The sequence below is a fragment of the Amphiprion ocellaris genome, chromosome 12 (assembly GCF_022539595.1).
Source record: "Amphiprion ocellaris isolate individual 3 ecotype Okinawa chromosome 12, ASM2253959v1, whole genome shotgun sequence".
In the NCBI taxonomy this organism is placed as follows: domain Eukaryota; kingdom Metazoa; phylum Chordata; class Actinopteri; family Pomacentridae; genus Amphiprion; species Amphiprion ocellaris.
Genome location: NC_072777.1, coordinates 2,330,392 through 2,357,556, shown reverse-complemented (window position 1 = coordinate 2,357,556; position 27,165 = coordinate 2,330,392). Strand labels below are relative to the sequence as shown.

Below are 27,165 nucleotides of genomic sequence, written 5' to 3'. Positions count from 1 at the left end.
GATAAGTAACTATCTGGTTGAAAATTGGAGGTAGCAGTATTGCAAACCCTCTCACCAACTAGCTAGCTATCTATTAGCATAGTATATGGATCTACTGCTGCATAAATCCTATAAAAATGTTATTTTTCTTTCTCTTTTTCAAATTTTGCATCAATATTAAGATAAAGTTGTTATCATGAACTGTTTTGGACTCAACAATCGTGCACTGAAGGCCTGGTTTTACACTAAATTAAATGCAAAGTTAAAACACAAGAAGATTTTAGCTGCATGTAGAGGAAAGTCCTGCACACTTATGTAACATTTGCTGCTTTTATACTATAGTTGAATGATTAAACTTTACACACAATATATGATAACTATCAGGTAGCAGTGATGCACCTTAACAGTGGATGTACTCACTAGCTAGTTAGCTACTAGCACAAAGTGTGGATCTACTGTTGCACAAAATCACACCAGAAAAGAAGACAGATGAGAGCGAGACCCAAAAAGCAGAATTTTTCCTTTTCTTTTTAAATTCTGCATCAATATCATGATAAAGTTGTTATTGGAGACAATAATTGTGCAGTAAAAATCACGTGAGTTCCAGTTAGCTAGCAAGCTACTAGCACAAAGCATGGCTCTACTGCTGCACAAAACCATGCTAGAGGAGAAAATATGTGAGAGAGGGACCCAAAAAAGCCATTTTTTATTGTTCTTTGCAAAATTTGCACCGATATTGCATTAAATTTGTTATCAGAGAGTCTTTTGGACACAACAATCTCAGTGACCGTCTGATCTTTAATAAATGTGCTTCATGTTTGCACTGAAGGCCTCATTTTTCAGTAAAATAAATGCAGATGTTGAAGTTACAATGTGAGAAATGTTCTGCTGCTTGTAGAGGAAAGTCCTGCACGCTTATGCTACATTTTCTGCTTTTATTTTACAGTTAAATCATTCATATTTACACATGATACGTGATCTGATAACTATCAGGATGAACATTGTAGGTAGTAGTATTGCAGTTTAACTCCAGATGCATTCACCAATCGCTAATTAGCTATTAGCACAATGTGTGGATCAACTGCTGCACAAAATCCCTTAAAAACATTATTTTTCTTTCTCTTTTTCAAATTTTGCATTAATTTAAAAATAAAGTTGTCATCGGGACCAGTTTTGGACACGATAATCATGTACTGAGGCCTTGTTTTACACTACATTAAACGCAGACATCTGAGTTAAATCACAGGAAGCTAGTTGAATGTTGAATCAGCTGCTTTTTCCATCTTAACCCAGCAGATGTTTTTTTTTTAATTTTTTTAGCATTTTGGTTGAAGAACTGAACCTCCTCTACTCTCCAGAGATGTCCGGACCATCATTTGCCCTCTTCCTCCTCACGGTCGACTCTCTGCCATTACAGCGCCTGACAGTCTGTTGCCACGGAAACCCAGCATCCATCCCATCGGGTCACCGTGCAACTGTCACCGAGCAACAACAGCCATCTGCTTTGACATGTTTCAACTAAAACGCGCAGAAAGGTGGATAACTGCATGTATGATTAAAAATCCTCCTAGCTGCTTATTTTTTTTAATCTTCTGCCTTTAATTGTTTAATTTTCAGTTTTTTGTTTTTTTCAGAGGTTTGTGGAAATGTTTGGAGGAGTTTCCTTCAGCACAGTGGCCTACATACCAGACACCCCAGAAATAGACTCGACACAACCTCATTGATGGAAAACCCAGCGGAGGAGAGCAGGAATCAACCGGTAATCTGGGATTCTAACAACAAAATTACTACTCAAAACGATGCAATTAGCAAATCATAAAGAGCTGCAAGAGTTTAAACTGTCACTGGTTTCATAAATTCACAATTTTGATTTTATTTCATGTAGTAATGCTCATCCATCCATCCATTATCTATACACCGCTTAATCCTCACTAGGGTCATGGGGGGGCTGGAGTCTATCCCAGCTGACTCAGGTGAAGGCAGGGGACACCCTGGACAGGTCACTAGTCTGTCACAGGGCTACATACAGAGACAAACAATCACTCTCACATTCACACCTACGGGCAATTTAGAATGATCAATTAACCTCAGCATATTTTTGGACTGTGGGAGGAAGCCGGAGTACCCGGAGAGAACCCACGCATGCACAGGGAGAACATGCAAACTCCATGCAGAAAGATCCCGGGAAAGCCGGGACGTGAACCAGGGATCTTCTTGCTGCAAGGGGAAAGTGCTAACCACTACACCACTGTGCAGCCCTAGTAATGCTCAATCATGTTTAAAAATTTGGCCTCTTTATGCTGTAAATATTGAACTGAAAGCTAAAAATGAAAACACAAATCACGATATCTGCAAGAAACATCAACCAAACTCACTAGATTTCCTGCATTTTACAGCTTTACAAGATAATATCACTTTATATGATTGATTTAAGTGAAGAAAATTGAAAAATAAGGGAGAATAACACTAATATTGAATTGCATGTAACCGTTAAGAGTGTAGATATCAGTGGAATAGATGTGTTTTTTGTTAACTTATCAGCAAAAATTACTGTTTTCATGAAGAAAATGTCCTAAAAAGGTCAATAACATTCATCTGTTCATCTTAAAATTCATAAATATGTTGTTTAGATGCAATATTTCCTCAAAATTAAGTGCAATAACTACATTTACGACATTTAGAACTAGTTGCATGTTGCTAAATCACATTGTAATTGGAATTTCATGTAGTTGGAGATTAAAGCTGCAACGATTGATCGATTAGTTGGATTAATCTGCATCTATTTTAATGATTAATTAATCAGTTTCAGTCATTTTTTAACAGAAAAAGTCTAAATTCTGTCATTTCTGCCTCTTAAATGTGAATATTTCCTGGTATCTCTCTACCTCTGTTACAGTAAACTGAATATCTGTGGACAAAAGAAGACATTTGAAGAAACTCTGATCCACATTTTCACCACTTTCTGACATTTTAAAGACAAAGCAACTAATTTTGATGATTAATTAATTAGTTTGAGTCATTTTTCAAGAAGAAAATAGTCTGAATTCTGTGATTTCAGCTTCTTAAATTTGAAAATCTTGTTTCTTTTCTCCTCTGTGACAGTAAACTGAATATCTTTGGATTTTGGAAACACTGATCTTCATTGTTCACCATTTTCTCTCCTTTCAGAGACAAAGCAGCTGATCGATTAAAGCAGAAACTAATCCTAAGTTGCAGATAAAGTTAAATCCAGAGACAGACAGTGAAGCTCTCTGCTGCTTTCTGGCTTCAGCGTCCTCACCTTTGGCTGCGTAAATAATGCAGAGCGGTTGTCGGCTGATTATTAAATTATTCAGGAGGCGAGCAGATCACCAGATAGAAGGTCCGAGCAGAAGACGCAGGACTTCTTAGCCAATCAGAGCCTCCGACGTTCCGACTCACTGTTTGTGGTTTCAGAAGCTGTCAGAGAAGCTGTGAGCTCCGATAATTACATTCAGCAGTGAATTCATCATCCTGTTTAGGTGTCTGTGGATGCAAACCGCAAAAAACTGCAGGAGTTTGAACTGTAAATTCATTACAGTCATAATTATGCTCCATAATGTTGAAAATTTAGCCTCAGTTAGTACCTAAACTGATGCAAAACCTTTAAAAATTAACCTCAAATCTCAATATCAGCCAGAAAAATCCAAGTAGTTGCTTCTGTGTTTTGTTTTTCATCAACCAAACTGACAAGAATTCCTGCATTTCACAGCTTTACAGCCACATAAATGAAGAAATTAAAAATATAAGAAAGAATAGCACTAATATTTACTTGCATTTAACCATTAAGAGTGTGGATATCAGTAGAAAAGATGGATTTTTTTGTTAATCTATCAGAAAAAGTGACTTTTTTCATGAGGAAAATGTCCTAAAAGGTCAATAAAATTCATTTGTTCATCTTAAAATACATAAATATGTTGTTTAGATGCAACATTTCCTCAAAATTAAGTGTGAAAACTGCATGTAAGAAATATTTAGCACTAGTTAAATGATGCTGAATCACACTGTAATTGGAAATAAAGTTGCAATAAATAATCGATCAGGTGAATTTTACAGCTTTGCAGTGATTATTACACCTTTTAAAACATATAAATGAAGAAAATCCGAATATTAGTAAAAATCATGATAACATGTAATTGCATTTAACAGCTAAGAGTGTGGATGTCAGTAGAAAAGATGGATATTTTTATTAATTTATCAGTAAAAATTACTTTTACCCGTAGAGCAACTTATCTTTTTGTTGGTTGCTAACTCTTATTTGCTTTTGCACAACATGAGACACTTTCAAGTCATCTTACACAAATTTGATGGATTTGTGGACAACTTTGAGGCATTTTTGGCAGTTTTTGAGCAAATTCTACTGATGTTAGAGCCTCAAAAGTTGGTGAAATGTCGACCAAAGACTGTATTTTAGTAGAAATCTGGATAGTTATAGCTTACTATGGACAGATTTTGAGTCCTTTTGGATGATTTTGAGTCCTTTTGGACAGGTTTCTAAGCCATTTTGAAGAAAGTTTAATTCTTGGCAAGTTTTGTGTAATTTTAGTCTTTTTTTACCACATTTTGAACACAATTCAAGTCATTTTGGACGGTTTATTTGATCTCGTCTGCAAAATCAGCGTGAACCTTCCAGTTAATCAGAAGTGCATTACTAAAACATTTAACTGTATTCTTTCTGACAGATATTGTGATTTGATTTGACAAACTCAGTTCCATATTCATCGTGTCACATGTAATGGTGCATTATCTCATGAGATATCATCAAAACTCTTTATAACATATATGCTAAATTGCAGCATTTGCAATTTGCTAATTGCGTCGTTTTAAATCAGTTTGAACAAATACTCATCCCTACACTATAAAAGCACAAAGGTCTGACCAAAACAATGAAAAAATCTGGCAGCAAGGGTAAAATATGTTATTGTATTTTTAAAAAATGGAAAAATACCCAAAAATTTGGCCAAATTTATTAATAAGTTGATTTTTTTTGTTTGTTTTACTGTTCACATCTGTATTTTATAAATGATAATGAGTTTATTTACATGCTGACTATAAAATACAGTTTTTACTGTGTTTAAATCAGAAAAAGCCATTTTCAAACATGTGTTTGCCTTATTTAAAAAAAAACTAATTATGTACATGAAGGGTTGAAAATGGATAAAATCTAATGGCGTCACAAGAAAAATATTAATGTATACGTTAACTGTAAAAATAAAAATAACAGGACAAAAATGTAATAAATATTTTAGTATAAACAGTATAAATATCATTATTTTATGAATATTTGAAAGAAAAACTTTGTATATTAGGGTTAAAATGTTATAAATAAGTTTTTTAACTACACCTTTTCCTTGCTTTGTTAAATTATAGAAAAACAAGTAAAATTACCAGAAAAAAATCATTTATTTACATATTGCCAGTTAGAAAAACAGGCCGACTATCACAAGTATCATAGTATAACCTGCATAAATATTGTTATTTTATGGATATTTGCCAGTATTTGAAAGAAGAATCATGTAAATCAAGAGTTGAAAAATAACAAGATTTTAATTGCTTTTCTTCTTGTTTTGTTGAAATACAGATAACTAAATAGCTAAAGCATAAACAGCATAAATGGTATTATTTTATAGAAATGTGGTTATTTTGAAGGAAAATTATCTGTAATAAGGACTGAAAAAATGAAAATGTCTTTTATGACATTTGACTGCATACTGTTTCACATTAAATCACTTAAAATGGCATTATTTTGTGGATATTTGCCATTATTTGGAAGAAAAGGTAATAAATAAGTTTCTAAATGACAAACTTTCCTTGCTTTGTTAAATTAAAGATAAGATCTAATAAAATTACCGGGGGAAAAATAATGAAACAGGCAAAACTATCAAAAAAAGCTCCGCATAAACACTACAAGTATCATTATTTTGTGGATATTTGCCATTATTTGAAAGAAAAATCATGTATATTAAGGATTAAAAGGTACTAAATGCGTTTTTAAACTATACATTTTCCTTTTTTGTTAAATTACAGATATCTAGAAAAAATTACAGTAAAATAGTAATAAAACAGGCAAAATGATCAAAACTAGCTTAGCATAAACACCACAAACATACTTATTTTATGGTTATTTTGTCATTTGAAAGAAAAATTATGTATATAAAGGACTGAAAATGGTAATGTGGTCTTTTACAGCATGTAAAATTGTACTTTTTTGCTGTAGTTCAATGTGGATATTTGCCATTATTTGAAAGAAAAATCATGTATATTAAGGGTTAAAAGGTAAGAAATACATTTCTTGTTTTGTTAAATTACAGATAACATCTACCAAAATTACAGGAAAAGGGTAATAAAATTGACAAATAGCTTAGCATAAACACCACAAGCATCATTCCTTTACGGATAATTTGTCATTTGAAAGAAAAATGATCTATATTAAGGGCTGGAAAATGGTAATATGGTATTTTACAACATTTAAATGTGAAATTAAACGGTTACATCAGTTAAAAACTATCATTATTTTACAGATATTTCCTGGCATTTGGACCGATTTTGTGCTTTTCCAACCTTACAGAATTCCACCTTTTTTAACATGTTTTTTCTGCCACCTTTGCTCCCAGGTTTCTGCTGTCTTTTTACAGTATTAGTTCATGATTTGCCTCCAAATGATAGTAAAACAGAAGAATAAAACCATGCAAATCAGCCACCTGGGCTCTCCTTTGGCTCCAGCAGGTTGTTTATTGTGATTTCAATTATAATTCTGTGCACAGTTTCCACTTTGCAACCTGAAAATGCAGCACTTGGGGCCCTAAAATGTGACTGGAGGGGGTCACCAGAGGGGTCATCACCATGGCAACATCAATCCAATATGGCACCACACCCATTTAAAGGAACTAACCAGCTAAGGCTAAAATGACATGAATGTCCTCTGAAACCATGCAGAAAGCGGGGTGTTGCAATGTGCGCTCCCAGAAATGACTTAAGCGAGAATGCGTGTGTCCATGTGCACATATGTGTCTGCGTGTGTGTAGGTGTGTGTGTTGTGTGTGAGGCCTGCTGCGGCCTGCTGATGCCCACTCACAGTCCAGGTGCTTCTTCTTGGGCGCCATCACTTCGTGCGTCGTGGCCTTGCAGACCGCCCGGGCCATGTCGGAGCCCGTCAGCTGGTACTGCGCAGCGGCGATGCGGTCCGTGAGCGTCTGCCCCGACATTTTCTCTCGCTGGGATCCGACCCTGTAGCTACTCTTCAGGAATTTACCTCAGCACGGGACGGTGTGGGAGGAGAAAAAAAAACCTCCTGATCTTGGTCCTGGTTCTGGTTCCTGTGACCTTCTGTGTGGGCGGAAGAAAAAAATAACATAAAATATGTTTTGCGCCTCGAATCGTGCGGTCACGTTGATAATGTGCGTGGACTTACGCAAGGTGGCGGATTCCCCACAGCTCGTCCCGTTATAGGCTCCGCTCCGTTCAGCACCTCGGACAGCTAAAGCCACCCGGTTATGTAACACTCAGCTGGACGCGGTTCTGTCACAGGAACAGGCCGACGGATGCAGAAGAAGCCGCACAGCAAACCCTCCAGAGGTCGCTCGGAGCGCGCATCGGCACCGTGCGGAAAATAAAAAATGTGTCCAAAAAAAGACGAGGCGAGGAGCCGCAGTGTCCTGTCAGACTGCGGCGTTTCTGTCTCCCCCCTCTGCGCGTTTTTCGGCTTCAGATCCTCCGCTCCGACAGGAAAATGCGCACCGCTCCCCGGTGGTGTCGCCAACACTGCGCAGCGTACGATGCTGGAGCAGGAACAAGCAGGAGGGAATTTCCTCTCTTCCTCCTCCTCTTCCTCCTCCCCCCTCCTGTCGCTGGCTATTTATTCGTCCTCCCCCCGGCGGGCTGCTGGACCTCTTAACCGGGCTGGTAGATGCTCCAGAAGGGTTAATGGAAGAGCGCGACAGTGGCTTTTTGCGCAGCTCACGATGAAGGTGAAACATTTATTTATTTGTGCACAACATGCGTCTCTGAAATGCACTCATGCACAACTCATATCCTGGACTCTAATATATTAACCCTCAGTAACCTGCTGCAGCATTTTATTAGAATAGAATAGAATAGAATATGAATGACAACTCTTACGGTGTATATAACCTAATTTACAAAATAAAATTATGTATATAGATTAAATAACAATTAAGATAATATATAATTTAAAATAAAATTAAAATTTTTTATATATATATATATATATATATATATATATATATATATATATATATATATATATATATATATATATATATTACATGCTTCATATTTGTGCCTAAAAATGCAGTTTGATATTTTTAATTATTAATTATAATTATATAATATATAATTATAATTATAATTATAAAATTTAATTTTTAATTTAATTAATAATTTTTTATATATATATATATATATATATATATATATATAAAAATAAAATATTACATGCTTCATGTTTGCGCCTAAAAATGCCTTTTAATATTTTTCTATTTGATATATTTTTGTCTAAAAACGAGTCCTGAAGCATATAAAAATATTAAATAAGATAAATGTTTAAAAAACAAACCCGTGGTGATTCAGTGTGTTTTTGCGCAGCTCTGCATCATCCGGAAGGGGAAGGAATAAACCACGTGCTCCTCGTGTTTGCGTCACGTGACGTAGGCTGAAGTGTCGCCACGTCGTCAGTAAGAAGCAGGAAGCATCTGAATGAGTCCTGAGCAGAGCAGAAGAAACACTACAGTAAGTGGAATAAAGACTATTTAATGCTGCAGCAGCTTTTAGTTGGGTTTGAACGCAACGACCGTTAGTTTAAAGCTGGAATTTTAATCTGTTTTAACGCAATTAGAAGCTCTGAATAAGTTCTTCTGTCACTTTGTTTGTGATTCACTTTGGTGATCTGATCTTACCGGTTGTCGACACGTTTCTGCTGCAGTTAGCTGCAAACTTTGCCCTCCTATACATTTGTCGAACATGTTCAGTCATTGTGCTGCTTTCAGCGGCTGTTTGTTGATTGTTTTTCACGTTTTTAACACCAATACAGGAAAATAATTGAGTACATTTGCTCAGTTACTCTACTTAACTCCACAGGTGATGCATTTATTGGAGTATTTCCGTGTTGTGCTTCTTTCTACTTCCACTTCACTACATTTTTGAGACAAATATTGTAAAATATTGTACTTTATGCTCCACTACATGTATTTTAAAGAATTAGTATCTAGTAATTTGATGTATATCCAGGTGTAGACACCAATGAACTAAACAGAACTTGATTACAACTTGTAAGATCAATTTCTAGTGTAAGATGCATGTAAAGTAATAAAATATTGAGTGACAAGTAACAGAAAAACCACAGAAAATGTGTCTTTAGAGATTTTTTTTAATAAGAAAGAAGAGGATCAAAGATATTTAATGTCATTGCATTTCTACAATGAAGCTTTGTTGGCACTGAAAAAAAACAACACGGTGTAACAAACAACAACAAACAGCTTTATAACAGGGTTTCTGCAGGGCATTAAAAAGCATTAATAGTCGTTAAATTGATTTTGTGAAAAATAAAGCCTTAAATGGCATAAAAATCATTAAATTTGATTCTCAGTGGCGTTAAAAATTCTTTCTTGCGATTCGTCAGATATGTGCATCTGCATAAACATGCCCAAGCATTGTGATAATTGCTCCGGCCGGTCGGGTACAATTGCCAAAAACTGCATGTTTGGAAAGTGGAGGAGAGCTGGGAAATGGGGAAATGCAAATTCCAGCAAAAATGGCTAGAAAATGTTGAATTCAGAGAATTCTGCAGCCCGTGGGTGGTCAGGAGTGGTTTCTGGATTCAGAAATAGTGAAATGTAGGGACAGTTTTCATATAAAAATCATCTTTTACGAAAAACAAACCTGTGTAGTTTGTTGAGTTCATGGTCACGGCATTAACATTTTTACAGTATAGCATTAAAATGGAATTAAAAAGCAGTAAATTTGACTGGTTGATTTCTGCAGAAACTCTGTATAAAAGCAAGTATTGAAAAATAAAAACAAGCATTTGAAAAAGTGTAACAGTGCAATGAGGTGTAACATCTGCTTTAAAGTATCTGAGTAAAAAAATGCTTAGGTTGAGATGGTTGTTGCATATTAATATGTTTATGGTGCATCAGCGAGTCTTTGTTTGGGGGTAGGAGGGGTAGGGGAGGTGGGGGTAAGAGTTCCAGCTTTGTGGACAGGGGGCAGGGAGGGAGGTGGCGTAATGGAGGCGACAGCTCTGGTGAAGAAGCTGTTCCTCTGCTAGTCTGTGTCTTGATGGTGTAGCACCTCCAGGGAGCGTCCTGAGTGGCTGCTTAACGAACACAGAGTCCCCGATTCTCGTCCACCTTCACCACCCGGGACAAATCTTCTGTCTTTTGCTGGGCAGCCCCGGCACAGGATGCTCTCAATGGTAGTCAAGTCAACTTCATTTATTTAGCACATCTGAAAAACAGCCAAGGTTGACGAATGTGCTTTACAGTTCAAAATAGAAAACAAAACATATTCTGTGAGGAAATCTACGGAGCAAGATAAACAAAGACGTATATCAAGGTGTCAGCACTCAGCTGCAATTGAAAGCCACAGAGAACATGTGTGTCTTCAGTAGGCGTTTGAAGGTATCAAGAGACCGAGTGGTTCTAATTTGAACAGGTAAGTAATTCCAGTGCAGCTACAGAAAAGGCTCAGTCGCCTGTTTCTGAGTCTGGATCTGGGAACTTTAAGGACCATCTGATTGGCCGACTTCGACGATGAAACTGGAGCATGAACAGTTAAATGGGTTGACACATTCTTATTTATTGGAGCTTTTAACACCTTAAAAACAAGCAATAAAATCTTAAAAACAACCCTGAGGTAGACAGGAAGCCAGTGGGGCTAAAACTAAAATACTTCTGTAGAAGTTTCTGACCAGCCTGCTTCAGCTTCCTCAGGAAGAACATCCTCTGCTGGGCTTTCTTCACCAGTTTGGAGGTGTTCAGTGTCCATGTCATGCCAAGGAATCTGGCTGAGTCCATCCTCTCCACCTCTTCTCCGCTGATATGGAGTGGTCCTGGTCCTCCTGAAGTCTATGATGACCTCCTTTGTTTTTGTGGTGTTGAGGACCAGGTCGTTGTCTGCACACCACCCTACCAGATGTTGGAGCTCCTGCCTGGACCAGGTCTCGTTGTCCCTGATAAGGTCTACCACCGTGGCATCAACGGCAAACTTTATCAGGGTGTTGGAGGAGTGGGTGGGAGCAGAGTCCATGGTGAAGAGGGCTGGAATAAGCCGTGTTCATGGTTATGGTGCTGGATGTTTAGATCCTCTACTTCACTGCACTTCTGTATTTTTCTAAACATTTTATGTCAGTATGTCATGGCTACTCGTTTTGCTGCATACAGCTGCATGAACTAGTCACTTTACAGATGCAGATTTTGCACAAAAAAAGCATGATTATTTCATAAATTTCTGCAAAACTCCAAATGCTTAGTTCAAAACAATTATTATGTGTATTTTTTATATATATAAATATAGAAAATAATGCAGTTGGCAGGGGTCATTTCTCTGCATTATCAATTTTTACTTCTGATATTTTAGGTTTGCAGCCCTTATAGTCTCATAGTCATTTTACTTTGTTCTACACTTTTGTGCGTTTCTGTATTTTTTTTGAGTAGAAGACATGTTGCCTCCTCCAGCACTGACTGTTTTTTTTTTATTTTATTCTGTGTTTCAGTGATGTCTCAGTTCCAGGAGGTGCTAAAGCAGTCCGGTCTGCATCCTAAACCAGCAGGTCTGGTTTTACAGTACGGCACGGCTGGCTTCAGGACCAACGCCAAAAAGCTGGACCACATCATGTTCAGGATGGGTCTGCTGGCAACGCTCCGCTCCAGAAAGACCAAAGCGACCATCGGAGTCATGGTGACGGCGTCGCACAACCCCGAGGTGAGGCAGAGGTTCGGCTTTAACAGTCTGTTTGAAAATAACACCAGAAAGAGACGCCAAACTGCAAAAATGAGACACAAAAAATGACAAAAACGAGATACGAAGTGGCAAAAAAACACAAAAATTGACACAAACAAGACTCAAAATGACAGAAACAAGAGTCAAAATGACACAAATAAGAAACAAAATGACACTAACAAGACAGAAAATGGCGAAAAAAGACAGAAAATGACACATAAGAGACACAAAATGGCATAATCAATAAATAAAACAACGCAAACAAGATATAAAATGACACAAATGCGACAAAAACAAGAGACAGAATGACAAAAAAAGACTCAAAATGACACAAACGAGACTCAAAATGGCAGAAATGAGACAGAAAACGACACAAATGATAAACAAAATGGCACTATTGAGACAATATGACAAAAAAAGACTGAAAATGAGACAAATGAGACACAAAATGGCAAATGCAAGACATAAAATGACACAAACAAGACTCAAATGACAAAAAAAGATGGAAAATGACACAAACAAGACACAAAATGACACAAGATTCAAAATGACAAAAACCAGAAACAAAATGACACTAAGGAGCCACAATATGATGGAAGAAAGACAGAAAATGACACAAGACATAAAATGGCACAAACGAGGCAAAAAACGACACAAACGAGACACATAACGACACAAATGAGAAACAAAATGACACTAACGAGACACAAAATGACAAAAAAAGACAGAAAATGACATGACAGGCATAAAACGGCACAAACGAGACATAGAATGACAAAAACAAGACATAAAATGACACAAATGAGACTCAAAATGACACAAACGAGACACAATATGACAAAAAAGACAGAAAATGACAAGAGACTCAAAATGACGGAAACAACACATAAAATGACACAAACGAGACATAAAACTACACTAACAAAGACAGAAAATTACACAAAAGAGATACAAAATGACAGAAACGAGACACAAAACGACACAAATGAGACACAATATGACGACACGACTGTGCTTCATTCATCCCCTGTTCGTCTCTTCTGTCTCTACTCATGTAGGAGGACAACGGCGTGAAGCTGATCGACCCGATGGGGGAGATGGTGACGCCGACGTGGGAGGGATACGCCACCCAGCTGGCCAACGCTGAGCAGGAAGATTTGCTCACAGCTCTGAAGGACGTCATAGAGAAGGAGGCCATAGACATGAGCCAGGAGGCAGACGTGTTTGTGGGTAAAGACACCAGGTATGTAGTCCTAACTGATACTTACACTAATACAGAACTAAATGAACGGTCTGAATCTTAACGCTCACCATTGAAAGGCATGTTATATTTTAAAAATCTGCAAAATGACACCATTCATTGCACACAATTGTTGGATTTTCAACTTTCTACCCGTCCTTGTTATATGTGCTGGGCGACTATATCAGAAAAAAAGAACAAATCTAAGCTAACAATCTGGATATTTAGTCAAAAACACTTTACATGTCTAAATCATGGGATCCTTGAACTAAACATGCTTGAGGGGCTGTTAAATCAGGGAAACTAACCGCATCTAAGCGTAAAATTGTGTTATTTTATGAAAATCACTCAGTCTACATGTCATATTCATGAAGTTCCCCCGGGAAAAAAAAGTGATTGCATTAATCTGATTCTGTAAAAAAATAAAAATTCTGAGCTCTAAGACACAATTGATTCTCCTGCTGTGACCAACAGTCATGTGACAAAAATTCAGAGTTTTTCAGGTTGAACTGCAGGCAGTGTTTCTACAGAGAGACTGGGAGGAAAATAAAATAAATAGCATGGCTCAGAAACAGTGAACAGAGCAGCAAGTTGTTGGAGATACATCCAGCATGGAGAAACATCTTTCTACTGATGATGAAACACGGAGATAGAAACATATCTACAGTATGTGGACACAAAATGAGCAGAAAGAGACACAAAATGCCAAAAATGAGACACAAGTTGACAATCCAAGACACAAAATTGTAAAAAATTAGACAAAAATTGACACAAAAGAGACACAAAATGGCAAAAACAAGGCAAAATGACACTAATGAGACATAATATGACTGAAAAAAAGACATAAAGTGACACAAAGGAGACTCAAAGTGACACAAAGGAGACTCAAAATGACACAAATGAGGCTCAAAATGACGAAAATGAGATACAAAACGACACAAACAAGACACAATATGACAAAGCAAGACACAAAATGGTAAAAATTTGACACAAAATGATGAAAAAGAGACACAAATGACACAAAGGAGCCTCTTTGTTTTTTTTGCTGTATTGGTGACACCTGCAGACGTTTGGAAAAGTGTTGGACATCTTGATTCCATTTTTTTCAGTTTTTGTACTCATCTTTCTACTTTTTTCTGATTTATGATATAACCGTGGTATACTACACAAAAGACATTTCTGAGTCCTCTATATTTCCAGTAATGGTTGTGTTGTTTCCATACAGGTGCAGGAGTTTATATTGCAGTAAAAAATGAGCAACAAGCTGTTTGATCACATTCGTTGTCATTCTGTTCTCTGCCTGCAGGAGCAGCAGCGCCAGTCTTTCACAAGCAGTGATGGATGGAGTTTCTGCTCTCGGTGGTCACAGCAAAGGTAGGTTTAATTAAAAACTACATCCTTGTTTTAAAGCATTTATTGTTTTTTAATTTCCTTTATTTTCTCCACCAGACTATGGTTTGGTTACCACCCCTCAGCTGCACTACATGGTCTGCTGTCAGAACACAAAGGGTAAATACGGAGACGCCACAGTGGAGGGATACTACAGCAAACTGTACCAAGCTTTCATTCAGCTCACCAAGAGTGTAAGGAAACACAATGCGTGCTGTGTTGTGTTGTTTCTACATGCAGCACATTAAAACGACACTAATGAGACACAATATGACAAAAAGTAGATATAAAATGACACAAACAAGACATAAAGGGACAAAAACTAGACATAAAATGACACTAATGAGACACAAAATGGCAAAAACATTACAGAAAATGACAACAAAGAGACACAAAATGACAAAAATGAGACTCAAAATGACGAAAATGAGACTTGAAATGACATAAACGAGACACAAAATGACAAGAACGAGACAAAATGACACTAACGAGACCCAATATGACAAACGAGTCTCAAAATGACACAGATGAGACACAAAATGACAAAAACGAGACATAAATGAAAAAAAGGAAACTCAAAATGATACAAACGAGACTCAGAATGGCAAGAACGAGACACAAAATGACAAAAACTAGACATAAAATGACGAAAAAGAGGCACAAAATGACAAAAATGAGACTCAAAATGACGCCAACGAGAACACATCCGTTCACCCTCCGTCTTTTCCTGTGTTTAGGTGTTGAACCGCACTGACGACCAGAAGCACCTGAGCGTGGACGGCGCTAACGGCATCGGGGCCCTGAAGGTTCGGGAGATGGAGGCTCACCTGAAAAAGGAGCTGCAGATTTCCCTCTTCAACGACGGCAGCAAAGGAAAGCTGAACCACCAGTGTGGAGCTGACTTCGTCAAAGTGCAGCAGAAACCTCCAACAGGTGCGACTGCTCTCTAGACATGCTAGCTTTCAGGCATTAAACAGGTTTCAACACTTTACACCACATTTCCTCTGACCCCCAGCAGTGTAGATGGATTTTAAAGTTCTTGTGATTACTTACCAAGCAGTACATGATTTGCAATCGAAAACGTCTCAGATTTGTCTATAGGGAACAAAAACAGATTCCAATTTGGTTGCCATCCCAGTCAAAGTAGTCTCCCTGTGCAGTGATGCTCTGCTCCCAGAGCTCCTGCAGCCATCAGTTTGAACAAAACGCAGCCAAAACGACGACTTCTTTGACATGGTGCCAGTTAAAAGCTATACATAAGTGAATTTACCTGCCATTTTCCTTAATAATAGTTTCCTTGTGCAGTGATGCTCTGCTCCCAGTGCTCCTGCAACACCTGTACCACTCCCTGCAAGTCCTGTTCTGTAAACGCCATCAGTGATTAACTGAAACTGCGTGAAAACAGCAACGGCTCAACTAGAATTTGATTTTGGGGAAGAACAGGAAGTCACAGGGAATCATTTCTAGTTTCACTGTGGCATGTTTGGTACTTTGTTTTGGTTTTATTGTGTTTTTATGTTTTTTTTTCATGCTTTTGGCTTTGCTAATTCTAATTTTAATGTAGCTTGTGTAGCACTTTGTTCTCTTTTAGTATGTTTTGATCTTATATTTCACACGATCTTTGCCATGTAAAGCATTTGTTAGCTGTCTTTTAACAAGTACTGTACAAATACGTCTATATTTTGAATATACTTTTTGAATTTATGCTACAAGTCTGTTGGTCACAGCTGAGTCAGTCTCGACTTTTCGGTTGCGTTAGTGTAAATGCTTTATATTTGGGGAATTTTTAAATATGACACGTAGAATTAAAATAATTTATCAAATATCAGTTATAGTGTTTTTGCATGCTTTGGGCTTTACTGTTTCTGATTTTAATGTAGCTTGTGTAGCAGTTTGTTACTTTTAATGTGTTTTGATGTTATATTTCACACATTTTTTTGCTATGTGAAGCACTTGGTAGCTTTCTTTGTTGTTATAATATATAGCAAAAGTTAAGGTTGTGATCTTCCTCAGAGGTGTGGAGCAAAGATTCAGCAATGCTGGCTGAAAGAAAAACTGTTTCCTTAAAAGTTTGACAGCAAGGACAGAGAGTGTTGATCAGCAAACTGCTTTTATTAAGAGTAATATTTTGAGTGGCAGGATTCGACGCCTTTTGCTGAAGTTTGCATCTGGACTGATGAAGCCACCGTGGGGTGCAGCCAGGCGACCTCAGTGTTGCTGGAATTGTTGTCTATACAGGAAGCGTGTCCCATATGAGCGAGAGAAAATTAGATGTTGTGTTTAATTTCCGTCCTGCGTCTCCGTCTTCCTGTCTGAAGGCGTTGAGATGAACCCAGGAGAACGCTGCTGCTCCTTCGACGGCGATGCTGACCGGATAGTTTATTACTTCATCGACTCCGAGGGACAGTTTCACCTGCTGGACGGAGACAAGATAGCGACGCTCATCAGCACTTTCCTCAAAGAGCTGCTCACACAGGTACACTCAAATAAAGACACAGCACCTGGTAAAAAAACGGAGGCACCACATACTGTAGATGTTTGTGTCATTTTGTATCTCATTTTTGTCATTTTGATTTTCCTTTGTGTCATTTCATGTCTTTTTTCATCATTTTGTGTCTTGTTTTTGCCATTTTGTGTCTATTTCGTCTCATTGTATGTCTTTTTTCTTCATATTGTGTCGTTTTTATCATTTCGAGTCTTTTTTGTGTCATTTTGTGTCTCGTTTGTCATTTTGTCTTGTCTCATTTTCTTTCTTTTTTTCTTCACTGAGTCTCATTTGTGTCATTTTGTGTCTCATTTGTGTCATTTTGTGTGTCGTTTTTGTTATTTTGTGTCTCGTTTGAGTCTAATTTTGTCATTTTGAGTCTCGTTTGTGGCATTTTGTGTCATTCGTGTCTCGTTTTTGTCATTTTCAATCTCCTTCATGCCATTTCATGTCTTTTTTTTCATCGTGTTATGTCTTGTTGGTGTCAATTTGTGTATCATTTTTGCTATTTTGTGTCTCTTTCTGGTCATTTTGTCTCCAGATACTGTAGATATTTAACTATCTCCATGTTTCCAGCCTCTACCAACTTTTTCTCTCTGCTCATCATCTGTGGAAAGATGTTTCACCATGCTGAATGTATCTCCATCAACTTGCTCCTCTGTTCACTGTTTCTGAGCCATGCTGCATTTATTTTATTGATCCAGTAGCTTTGATTTTCCTCCCAGTCTCTCTCGTCATCCGTGTTTTGTCTTGTTTGTCATTTTGTCTCACTTTGACGTTTTGTGTTTCTTTTTTACCATTTTTTTGTCTTGTTTTTGTGATTTTGTGCCTAGTTTTTGTTGTTTTGTGTCTTTCTGTGACAGTTTTGTCTGTTTATTGTCATTCTATCTTCATGTTTCCAGCCTCTCCAGACTTTTTCTCACTACTCGGCTGTAGAAAGATGTTTCACCATGCTGAATGGATCTCCAACTTGCTCCTCTGTTCACCGTGTCTGAGCCGAGCTGCATTTATTTATTGACCAGTAGCTTTGATTTTCCTCACATTCACTCTTATCATTGCTGTTTTGTGACTCGTTTTTGTTGCTTTTTGTCATTTTGTGCCTCATTTTGTACCTTGTTAGTTAATTTCTCTCATTAAACTGCCTCTTACACATGTTTAGTTCAAAGATCCCCTGATTCCTTTTGTGGTTATAATTTCTGGCTCCGACAATGCTGTAATTTTAGCAATAAAAAAAAAAACAACTTTAGGTCACATCTGAATCGGTCATGACTTGCCAGTTGCGCAGAATTTTTTATTTTATTTTATTTTATTTTTTTACAGAATCACATTTGTCCAAACACTTTATTTTTGGTGAATTTTTCAAATATGGCACACGGAACAACATGTTTTTTTAAATAAAATTTTGCGATTTTAAGCTTAGTTTTGGCTAAATTTCCTGACTGAACTGCTCCTTATGCTTGGTTAGTTTAAGGGTCCCATGTTTCTTTCTGTTTTTATCATTTCTAACTCTGACAAATGGTGTAATTTTAGCATGATTTAGAAAAAAAAACAAGATGCCTTTCAACCTTATTTGGAGCCTGAAAGTGCACAGAATTTTTTCCTACCTGCAGTTAAGTTTTTTTGTCTTGCATTTTGGAACTTTTTGCTTGAATGTTTGCATGACTGGGACTTCTCTAGTACTCTAAAATACAATCATGTCAACAACAAATACAGGACACTTAATATTTCTTTTTGCACACACAGGCTGGTGTAGACTTGAAGATGGGAGCAGTGCAAACTGCTTATGCTAACGGAAGCTCGACACGCTACCTGGAGGACACGATGCAGGTGAGAAAACACAGAAAAAGCATTCCTGTTGTTTCTATAATCATGTGGAGGAGGTAGATCTCACAGATTTTGATGTGGCTCAGGTTATAGTGAGGTGCACGAAGACTGGAGTGAAGCATCTTCATCACGCAGCTCAGGAGTTTGATATCGGCGTTTACTTCGAGGCTAACGGACACGGAACTGTGAGTAGACATGCACTACAGTAACATCAAGCTTTCCTTTTCATGTCCATGTTGTGGTGTTGTGAATTAATAGTAAAAGTGGTGTAATTTGTGTGTTTTTGTTGTGTTCAGGTGTTGTTCAGTAAAGCAGCTGAGGAGATAATCCAGCATCTCGCTGAGGACGCCAACATCAACGACGAGAGGAAAAGAGCAGCTCGAATGCTGCAGAACACCATAAACGTTATCAACCAGGTACACGCACACATAAACCCATTAATACACACACAAACACACCTATACACACACGCAGATACATATGTGCACTGAGTCACACACACATACTCGCTTAAGTCATTTCTAGGGATGCATATTTCAACACCCCACTTCCAAGGACACCACTTTCTAAATGGTTTGTTTTATTTTTTTAAATTAGTTTATTTGACAGGGATCTTGTACAGAAGAACATTAAACACAAGGTGGAGATGCTCTGTACCAGATTACAGCATACTCGCTAGTTTCCATCTGCAGTCCCTGGAGTAGGCAAGAGAGAAACCAGAAAAGGCAGATACAGCAGTACATCACATTTAAAAAGATCTCACATTTACACAGTAACAGTCATTGCAAGGACTGTCGGTGCTGACAGGCTTGGTCTCTCCGGATCCATTTTTTAGATAAATCTACAGAAAAGTCTTGATAATCTGTTACAGTCTTTAGTTTAGAGGGGAGCTTATTCCAGTTCGTTGTTGCTTCATAGGAAAAAGATGATTGTCCAAAGGCAGTTTTACTTAAAGAGATGCGACACTGTCACCTAGAGGAAGCCCTTTTTGTCCTGATAGTATTACCAAAAGTGAAATGAACATAGAACTTGAAAGGTGAGGGTGCATAATTATGACCACCCTTGAAAACCAATCTTTCATTTGCATACACAATCATGTTTTCCAAATTTAACATCCCATGCTTATCAAATGTACGACAGTGGTGACACTGTTGTGTCTTCTTATCCAGGGTTTTAATGACTCGTTTATGTAAGGATTCGAGAGATTTCAAAGTTATTCTGTTGGCTTGTGACCAGCATGAGATACAATATGTGAAATGTGACATAATGGCAGCATAAAAAAGGTTAATAAGAGAGTTTCTGATACTTCTGATAGGAGAGAGATTATATTTCAGTGTCCAGCTCATCTGTTTAATGTGCTTTTTCTTGTCTAATATGACACCGAGATATTTCTAACATGTGGCATTATTTATGGCTTCTCCATTAAGCGCTATACTAGGACAGTCTATTTTTTTTGTTTATTATGAAAAAACATAGGTTTTCTGACATTTATTGTGTGACATGATTTGTTCAGCCATTTTGTCACTTTCGCCATTGCATCTGATGGTCTGTCAGCAACCTGTTTAGCATGCTTCCCATGAGCGTAGAAAATAGTGTCATCATCACACAGTGATGGGAGGTCATTTATTCACAAAGGACAGGGCAACTGATAGGCATATAAAGTATGTTAATGCAAGTTTTGGAGACTCCAGCTATGCACAAATGTACAAACTGATTAAAGCCACTTTCCTTTGGAGACCAGAGTCATTAGATGTAATTGTCTGCATATATTGGGAGCTTTGTTTAGAAAGGAGAACATGCTGTAATGTGACACTCTTGGATTGAATGACTGTTCTTCAGTAGGTCCTGGCATGCCTAAAGAACTGATATCATTAAACACATACATACAGATGTACATTTAAACTGCCTTCAGTAACGTTTATGTTTATTACTCCTTTAAAGACTGTTGGAGACGCCATCGCTGACATGCTGCTAATTGAGGCCATATTAGCCATCAAAGGGATGACCATTCAGCAGTGGGACTCCATCTACAGCGACCTGCCCAACAGGCAGCTCAAAGTCAAGGTACACATGTTTTTGTAATAAATAAATATTTACTAATATTTCCTGATTTCGGGGCTGCACAGTGCATAGTGGTTAGCACTTTCGCCTTGCAGCAAGAAGGTCCCTGGTTCGCGTCCCGGCTTTCCCGGGATCTTTCTGCATGGAGTTTGCATGTTCTCCCTGTGCATGCGTGGGTTTTCTCCAGGTACTCCGGCTTCCTCCCACAGTCCAAAAATATGCTGAGGTTAATTCATTATTCTAAATTGCCCGTAGGTGTGAATGTGAGAGTGATTGTTTGTCTCTGTATGTAGCCCTGTGACAGACTGGTGACCTGTCTAGGGTGTCCCCTGCCTTCACCTGAGTCAGCTGGGATAGACTCCAGCCCCCCCCCGCGACCCTAGTGAGGATTAAGTGGTGTATAGATAATGGATGGATGGATTTCCTGATTTCATTCAGGGTCCAGGGACAGCTGCTTAAAATGTACCCACTATAATAATTCAGTTCCATTCTCTTCATCTTAAGTTCAGGGTTTCACATTTTGAACTGCATGTACGCATTTTCCGTCTCTGTTTGTATGGAATTTTAGGACTGTTTTGTCAGTCATTAAAATATGTTGTCTCAACACTCAGACTTTTTAGGGGTTTTTTTGCAGATATTGATTGGTGCAAACATCTGCCAAGCTGATTTCTAGCTTGGCAGATAGCTAAACAGGTCCTTCAGTAAACATGCCGGAGTCAGCAGGTAAATTTATGATGTTTACTGTCATAGGCACTGAGAAACTGCAATACAGAAATAAGAAAAATAAAAGGTTTCAGAGTGTTTGACTGTTTCTTTCACATCAGCAGATCTTGAGTCATTAATTATTATACACACCACACAAATATGTGCTGAAATTAGCATCAATTAGTGAAGTACAGAAAACTTGCGATTACCTTAATGCTAACTTAACATTGAAAATGCCATAGACAGGCTAGCACATTAGCGTCGCTCACAGTTTTTTAAGTTTCACACACAAGCTATGAACTTTTTCAAAAGACCATCACCAATGAAGTCCAATGAAGAACTAGCAGTGAACTGGAAGCAGGAAATAGACTCACAAAGACAGGATTTAAAGGTTCTTTTGCTAACATCACACAGTATTATATTAAAAAACATAGTACAGGGGGTCCTCGGTTTTGTCCTACTGCGTTACGTCTAAACTAGTTACAGGCGGGTCCTCGGTTTACGATGTACAGCGTTACGTTGGAACTGGATACTGGTACTTCCTCGGTTTATGACGTGCAGCATTTTGTCATTATGTCGGAACTGGTTACCGATGGTTCCTGAGTTTACAACGTACAGTGTTTCGTTGTTACATCAGAACTGGTTATGGGCAGTTCCTCGGTTTACAACGTACGGCGTTACACTGGAAATGGTTACGGGCAGTTCCTCGATTTATGGCGTTGTGTTGTTACTTTGGAACTGGTTCTGTGGAGCTAGTTGGCAAGCGGAACGGACAAATACGTCGTCACGCGCCGTTATAAGACGGCTTTGGTCGTTGGTATTCATGACTTTTCCAAAGAACTGATTGATATCATGATGCACGTAAGGGCTTTGTTTGCATTTTCGCTGTAGCTCTGACTTACGGTGAAAATCGACTTGTGTTGCACCATAGGAATGGAACTCTGGTCGAGGGCCCCCTGTACCAGTTGATTTTGTTGTGGCTGATTTGTGTATGTTGTGCAAAAATAGTTGCAGATATCTGTTTTCGAGCTTCATCTTTTTGTGTTTTAAGGTGGCGGACCGCCGGGTTATCGACACAGCAGATGCAGAGAGACGAGCGGTGAGTCCGGCAGGGCTGCAGGACGCCATCGACTCTTTGGTGAAGAAATACAGAAAAGCTCGGTCTTTCGTGAGGCCGTCCGGCACCGAGGATGTGGTGAGAGTTTACGCCGAGGCAGAGACGCAGGTGAGGAATCTTTGGAAGATTTTGTAGAGTAAAAAACTGGAATGAAGCTGTAGAATAAGACCAGATGTTGGCCACAACTGGAGGGTTTTTATTTGTCAACATTGGTACCTGCTATGTAGAGTGAAATCAACGTCAAACCTGCATTTATTAGAATTGTTCAGTAGCAAGATGTCACCTAAAACTCATGTAAAAGAAGCCTTTATGTCCAACAAAATATGCTGAAGAAATGATCATATGTACAGAAAACTCGTAACATGTTTGAAGTGAGAGTTTAGGTGTTGAGAGAGGCACAAACTAAGGATTAGCCTCAACAACAAACGGTCAAAGCTCAAAAACTGTAAGTTTTATTGACAAAATTCTTTCACCATCTGAAACACAATCTTGTTTTGAACAAGTTAATGTATTTTCATGTCCGTTCTGTATTTTCTACAGATTTGGTAGCAGGTTACAGAAGACTCACCTTTTCTGATTTTCACACGACATTTTAGAGCTCCGATATAATGGGAGTCAATGAGAGTTTTGGTCGACACACTGTTCTCTGAGGCGATTTATGAAAAAAACTGCATCCAACAGTAATGAGACTCACACTGGGTGGAAGAGGATAAAAATACCTACATTTACATATCCAAATTGTTCATGTAGAGTAGAAATTGTGAAAACAATACGAGGTTAACAATTGATGTCATCCACTCTAACTGAACGGAAAATCTGAACTTTAAAAAAAAAATCCTAAAACTTAAACTGTGACTGCGTAAAAACCACAAAAGATATCAAAAGGTTTAAACAAATAAGATTTAAAGCCTTGTGACTTGTTTAAACACTGAATTAAGTTCCTACTGTAAAATATGCCAGAGCTGCAGGGGTTTGGCAGTTGTCTGGAGGACTTTTCATTCATTTCAGTGGGGATTTTTAACACAGTTTCTTACGAATTATGTAAAACTGTACAATGAATCACCAGCAAAAGTCATCTGCATGTTTTGATATATAATTTGTTTGGGTTTATGGAGTTAGGTGCCAACAATCATGAAGAAGAATCTATAAGCCAGAGGCATAGTAATAAGTGAGATTCAATGCCTATGAATTAAATGAATTGAATGATTTTTACACTTCAGTGAGCCGAGTATATCTTTTGAACCGACTAGACCTTGTTTGTCTGCTCTCATCTGTCATGTCTGTGCAGAAACAGCTACTGATTGGTTGTTTTTCTGTTTTCCAGGAGAGTGCAGATGATCTGGCTCATAAAGTCAGCCTGGCGGTTTATCGACTCGCCGGTGGAGTCGGCGGCGAACCAAAACAGCTGCTTTAACAAAACAATCGGTGCTTTTTTTCCACCATCCCAGCTCATTTTCTCAAGCTGGGAGGTAGCAGGATACTTTATAATGCTATTTGCACTTGATGATTCACTCCAGTTCTTTTCTCTGTGACTGTGATTACAAACGGGGACACAATGAAGGGACATTGTTGTACTTGTATATGGTAGAAATACTCTAAGCTGATGTATTGATTGATACGAGGTACTAATGAGGGATTTAATTCACTTTGTCTTACTGTAACTTCCTACTAAATCAAACCTCTTTCAACTGTTACTGTAAGTAATTGCTTTTGCCTGACAGACAAAATGACACAAACGAGACACAAAATGACACAGATGAGACAAAAAATGACAAAAACGAGACACAAAATGACAAAAACAGACAGAAAATGACACAAGTAAGAAACAAAATGACACTAGCGAGACACAATATTCAGTTCAATTAAATTCAATTTTATTTATATAGCGCCAATTACAGTCAAATTTGCTCGAGACGCTTTAGAGAACCCATATGCCTGACAACCAGAGCAGCCCTAAGGAGACAGTGGCAGGAAAACACCCTTTTAACAGGGAAAAAAACCTTGAGCAGAACCCGGCTCTAATGTGGGGGAACCATCTGCTGCTGTTGAGAGGGACAGAAGAGGTAGAAAGGTAGAGATAGAGGTAGAGGGGAAGAAGTAGAGGGGTAGAGAGGTGGGGGGATGGCAGAATAGAGGGGTGGGGAACAAGAAACATATAACACAGTTGGATACATGTATGATAAGCTGGATGATACAAAGTACAAGCTAACACTGAAACTGATTTATAGTTTACTGCTATGGTGTGCGGCTCTAGCATAAATATACTACATATATAGCTGGTAGTAACATTCAAACAGTAAGTAGATGAACATATCAAGTATAGTGAGGGTGATGCAGAGTAGATTGATGGAAATGGGCAGCTGGAAGCAGTGGGCTGGAGGAAGGTCAGCAGCAGCAGCATCCCACAGATGGAGATTAGGCCAGTTGGTGGGAGAACCACCACAGATCTGAAGCATCCAGCTCTGGGACCAGGGACACTCGGAGAAAGGACACAGGGAGAAACAGAGTGAGTGTAATGCAATAATGGTATATATATATTAAATATAATGGTAGATAGAGAAGGACTCAGTGCATCCAGAGAGGTCCTCCAGCAGTCTAGGCCTGTAACAGCAGAACTAGGGGCAGAACTAAGGGACGTCCAAGAGGAAGACTCCAGCTGACCCCCTCAGGGTCCCCCAGTCAGTCCTAACTATAAGATTTGTCAAAAAGGAAGGTTTTAAGCCTGGTCTTAAAAATAGGGTGTCCACCTCCAGAACCCAAACTGGGAGCTGGTTCCACAGGAGAGGTGCCTGATAACTGAAGGCTCTGCCTCCCATTCTACTTTTAGAGATTCTAGGAACAACAAGTAAGTCTGCAGTCTGAGAGCGAAGAGTTCTGCTAGGATAATATGGTACTATCAGGTCTTTAAGATATGATGGAGATTGGTTGTTAAGAGCTTTATATGTCAGAAGAAGGATTTTGAATTCTATTCTAGATTTAACAGGAAGCCAATGAAGAGAAACCAGCATAGGAGAAATATGATCTCTCTTGCTAACTCCCGTCAGTACTCTGGCTGCAGCATTTTGGATCAGCTGTAGATGTTTCAGAGAGCTATTGGGACAACCTGATAATAAGGAATTACAGTAGTCAAGCCTAGAAGTAACAAATGCATGGACTAGTTTTTCTGCATCACTCTGAGACAGGATGTTCCTGATTTTTACAATATTTCTCAGGTGGAAAAAGGAAGTCCTACAGATTTGTTTTATGTGCGAGTTAAAGGACATGTCCTGGTCAAAGATAACACCGAGGTTCCTCACAGTAGTACTGGAGGCCAATGTAATGCCATCCAGAGTAACTATATGCTTTGAAAGCAATTCTCTAAGATGTTTGGGGCCAAATACAATGACTTCAGTCTTGTCTGAATTTAGTAGTAAGAAATTATAGGTCATCCAGGTCTTTATGTCCTTAAGACAATCTTGCAGTCTAGCTAGCTGATTAGTTTCATTTGGCTTCATAGATAAATACAAGTGAGTGTCGTCAGTGTAACAATGGAAATTAATACAGTGCTTCCTAATAATATTGCCTAAAGGAAGCATGTAGCATCATACAGCTAGCATTCTCGGCTAGTAGCTCCACCGCTGCCCGAGTGTTAGCACTGGGGGAAATGTAAACACAGCTGATCACCACACATGGGAATTCCCTTGGAAGATAATACGGCCGTAGGGACACAGTCAACAGCTCTACATCAGGAGTGCAGATTGTGCGGTGGGTTTTGATGTTTGCACACCATCGCACACCATTATCAGACAGGTTCCAGTTTGTGCATGTCAACAATGACTCTTCTGAGCATACTAGGGTTAATCATGGAGTTCCTCAGGGTTCTGTCTTAGGACCATTACTGTCCACCTGTTCTCTGTCGCCCCTCACCTCCTGTTACTATTGTACACCAGCATCATACAACCCATCCTTATCCTTATACTGCTCTCCCTGCTACTTCAACATGCTCTCCATCTCCAACAGAAATAGACTCACTAAGATCACACACATAGCATCCAAAATTATTCATCTGCCCACCACGGACCTCTCCCACCTCAACAATAGAGCTGTGACACGCATGACTCGGACAGTCAGCAGGGACTCGGACCATCCCCTCCACACCCACTTCTCCCTACTGCCCTCTGGCTGGAGGTACAGGACTCTGAGGTGGAAACAGGTGCAGCAAAAGCTTTGTTCCCTCCACCATTGCTGCTCTTAATCACCTGTAGCATGTTTCCCACCCATCTCTCTCCAGCATGTGTGTTGTCCTACTGTCCTGTGTCTAACTGTTTATGATATGTGTATTTCTTATGTACCTGACATTGCCTGTGACAACGAATATCCCCTCAGGGACAATAAAGGTCCATCTATCTA

The 27,165-nt window shown here is 38.6% G+C and overlaps 2 protein-coding genes across 23 annotated transcripts in view; one reads left to right on the top strand and one right to left on the bottom strand.

Annotated features, from left to right (window-relative positions):
- Positions 1-7,207, bottom strand: part of LOC111585940 (clathrin coat assembly protein AP180-like) — a 39,762-nt gene extending 32,555 nt beyond the window's left edge. For all 22 annotated transcript variants that reach the window (XM_035941683.2, XM_055016207.1, XM_055016209.1 and 19 more), the window contains exon 1: positions 7,073-7,207. In XM_035941683.2, the coding sequence (XP_035797576.2) occupies positions 7,073-7,202 (130 nt within the window). In that variant the 5' untranslated portion in view covers positions 7,203-7,207. The remainder of the gene's footprint in view (positions 1-7,072) is intronic.
- Positions 7,208-8,612: 1,405 nt separating this feature from the next.
- Positions 8,613-24,470, top strand: pgm3 (phosphoglucomutase 3). Its single transcript, XM_023295602.3, has 13 exons — positions 8,613-8,745; positions 11,729-11,937; positions 13,014-13,198; positions 14,502-14,569; positions 14,645-14,778; positions 15,322-15,517; positions 16,903-17,060; positions 18,813-18,896; positions 18,980-19,078; positions 19,190-19,309; positions 20,835-20,957; positions 22,711-22,884; positions 24,101-24,470. Coding segments are annotated over exons 1-13 (1,641 nt in total). The 5' UTR covers positions 8,613-8,744; the 3' UTR covers positions 24,191-24,470.
- The last annotated feature ends 2,695 nt before the right edge of the window (positions 24,471-27,165 follow it).

Excerpts from the sequence above, each read along its gene's own strand:
- pgm3 (XM_023295602.3), top strand. Across the intron at positions 14,570-14,644 it reads TCTCGGTGGTCACAGCAAAG|ACTATGGTTTGGTTACCACC; the intron begins GTAGGTTTAATT and ends TTTCTCCACCAG. Across the intron at positions 15,518-16,902 it reads GCAGCAGAAACCTCCAACAG|GCGTTGAGATGAACCCAGGA; the intron begins GTGCGACTGCTC and ends TCCTGTCTGAAG.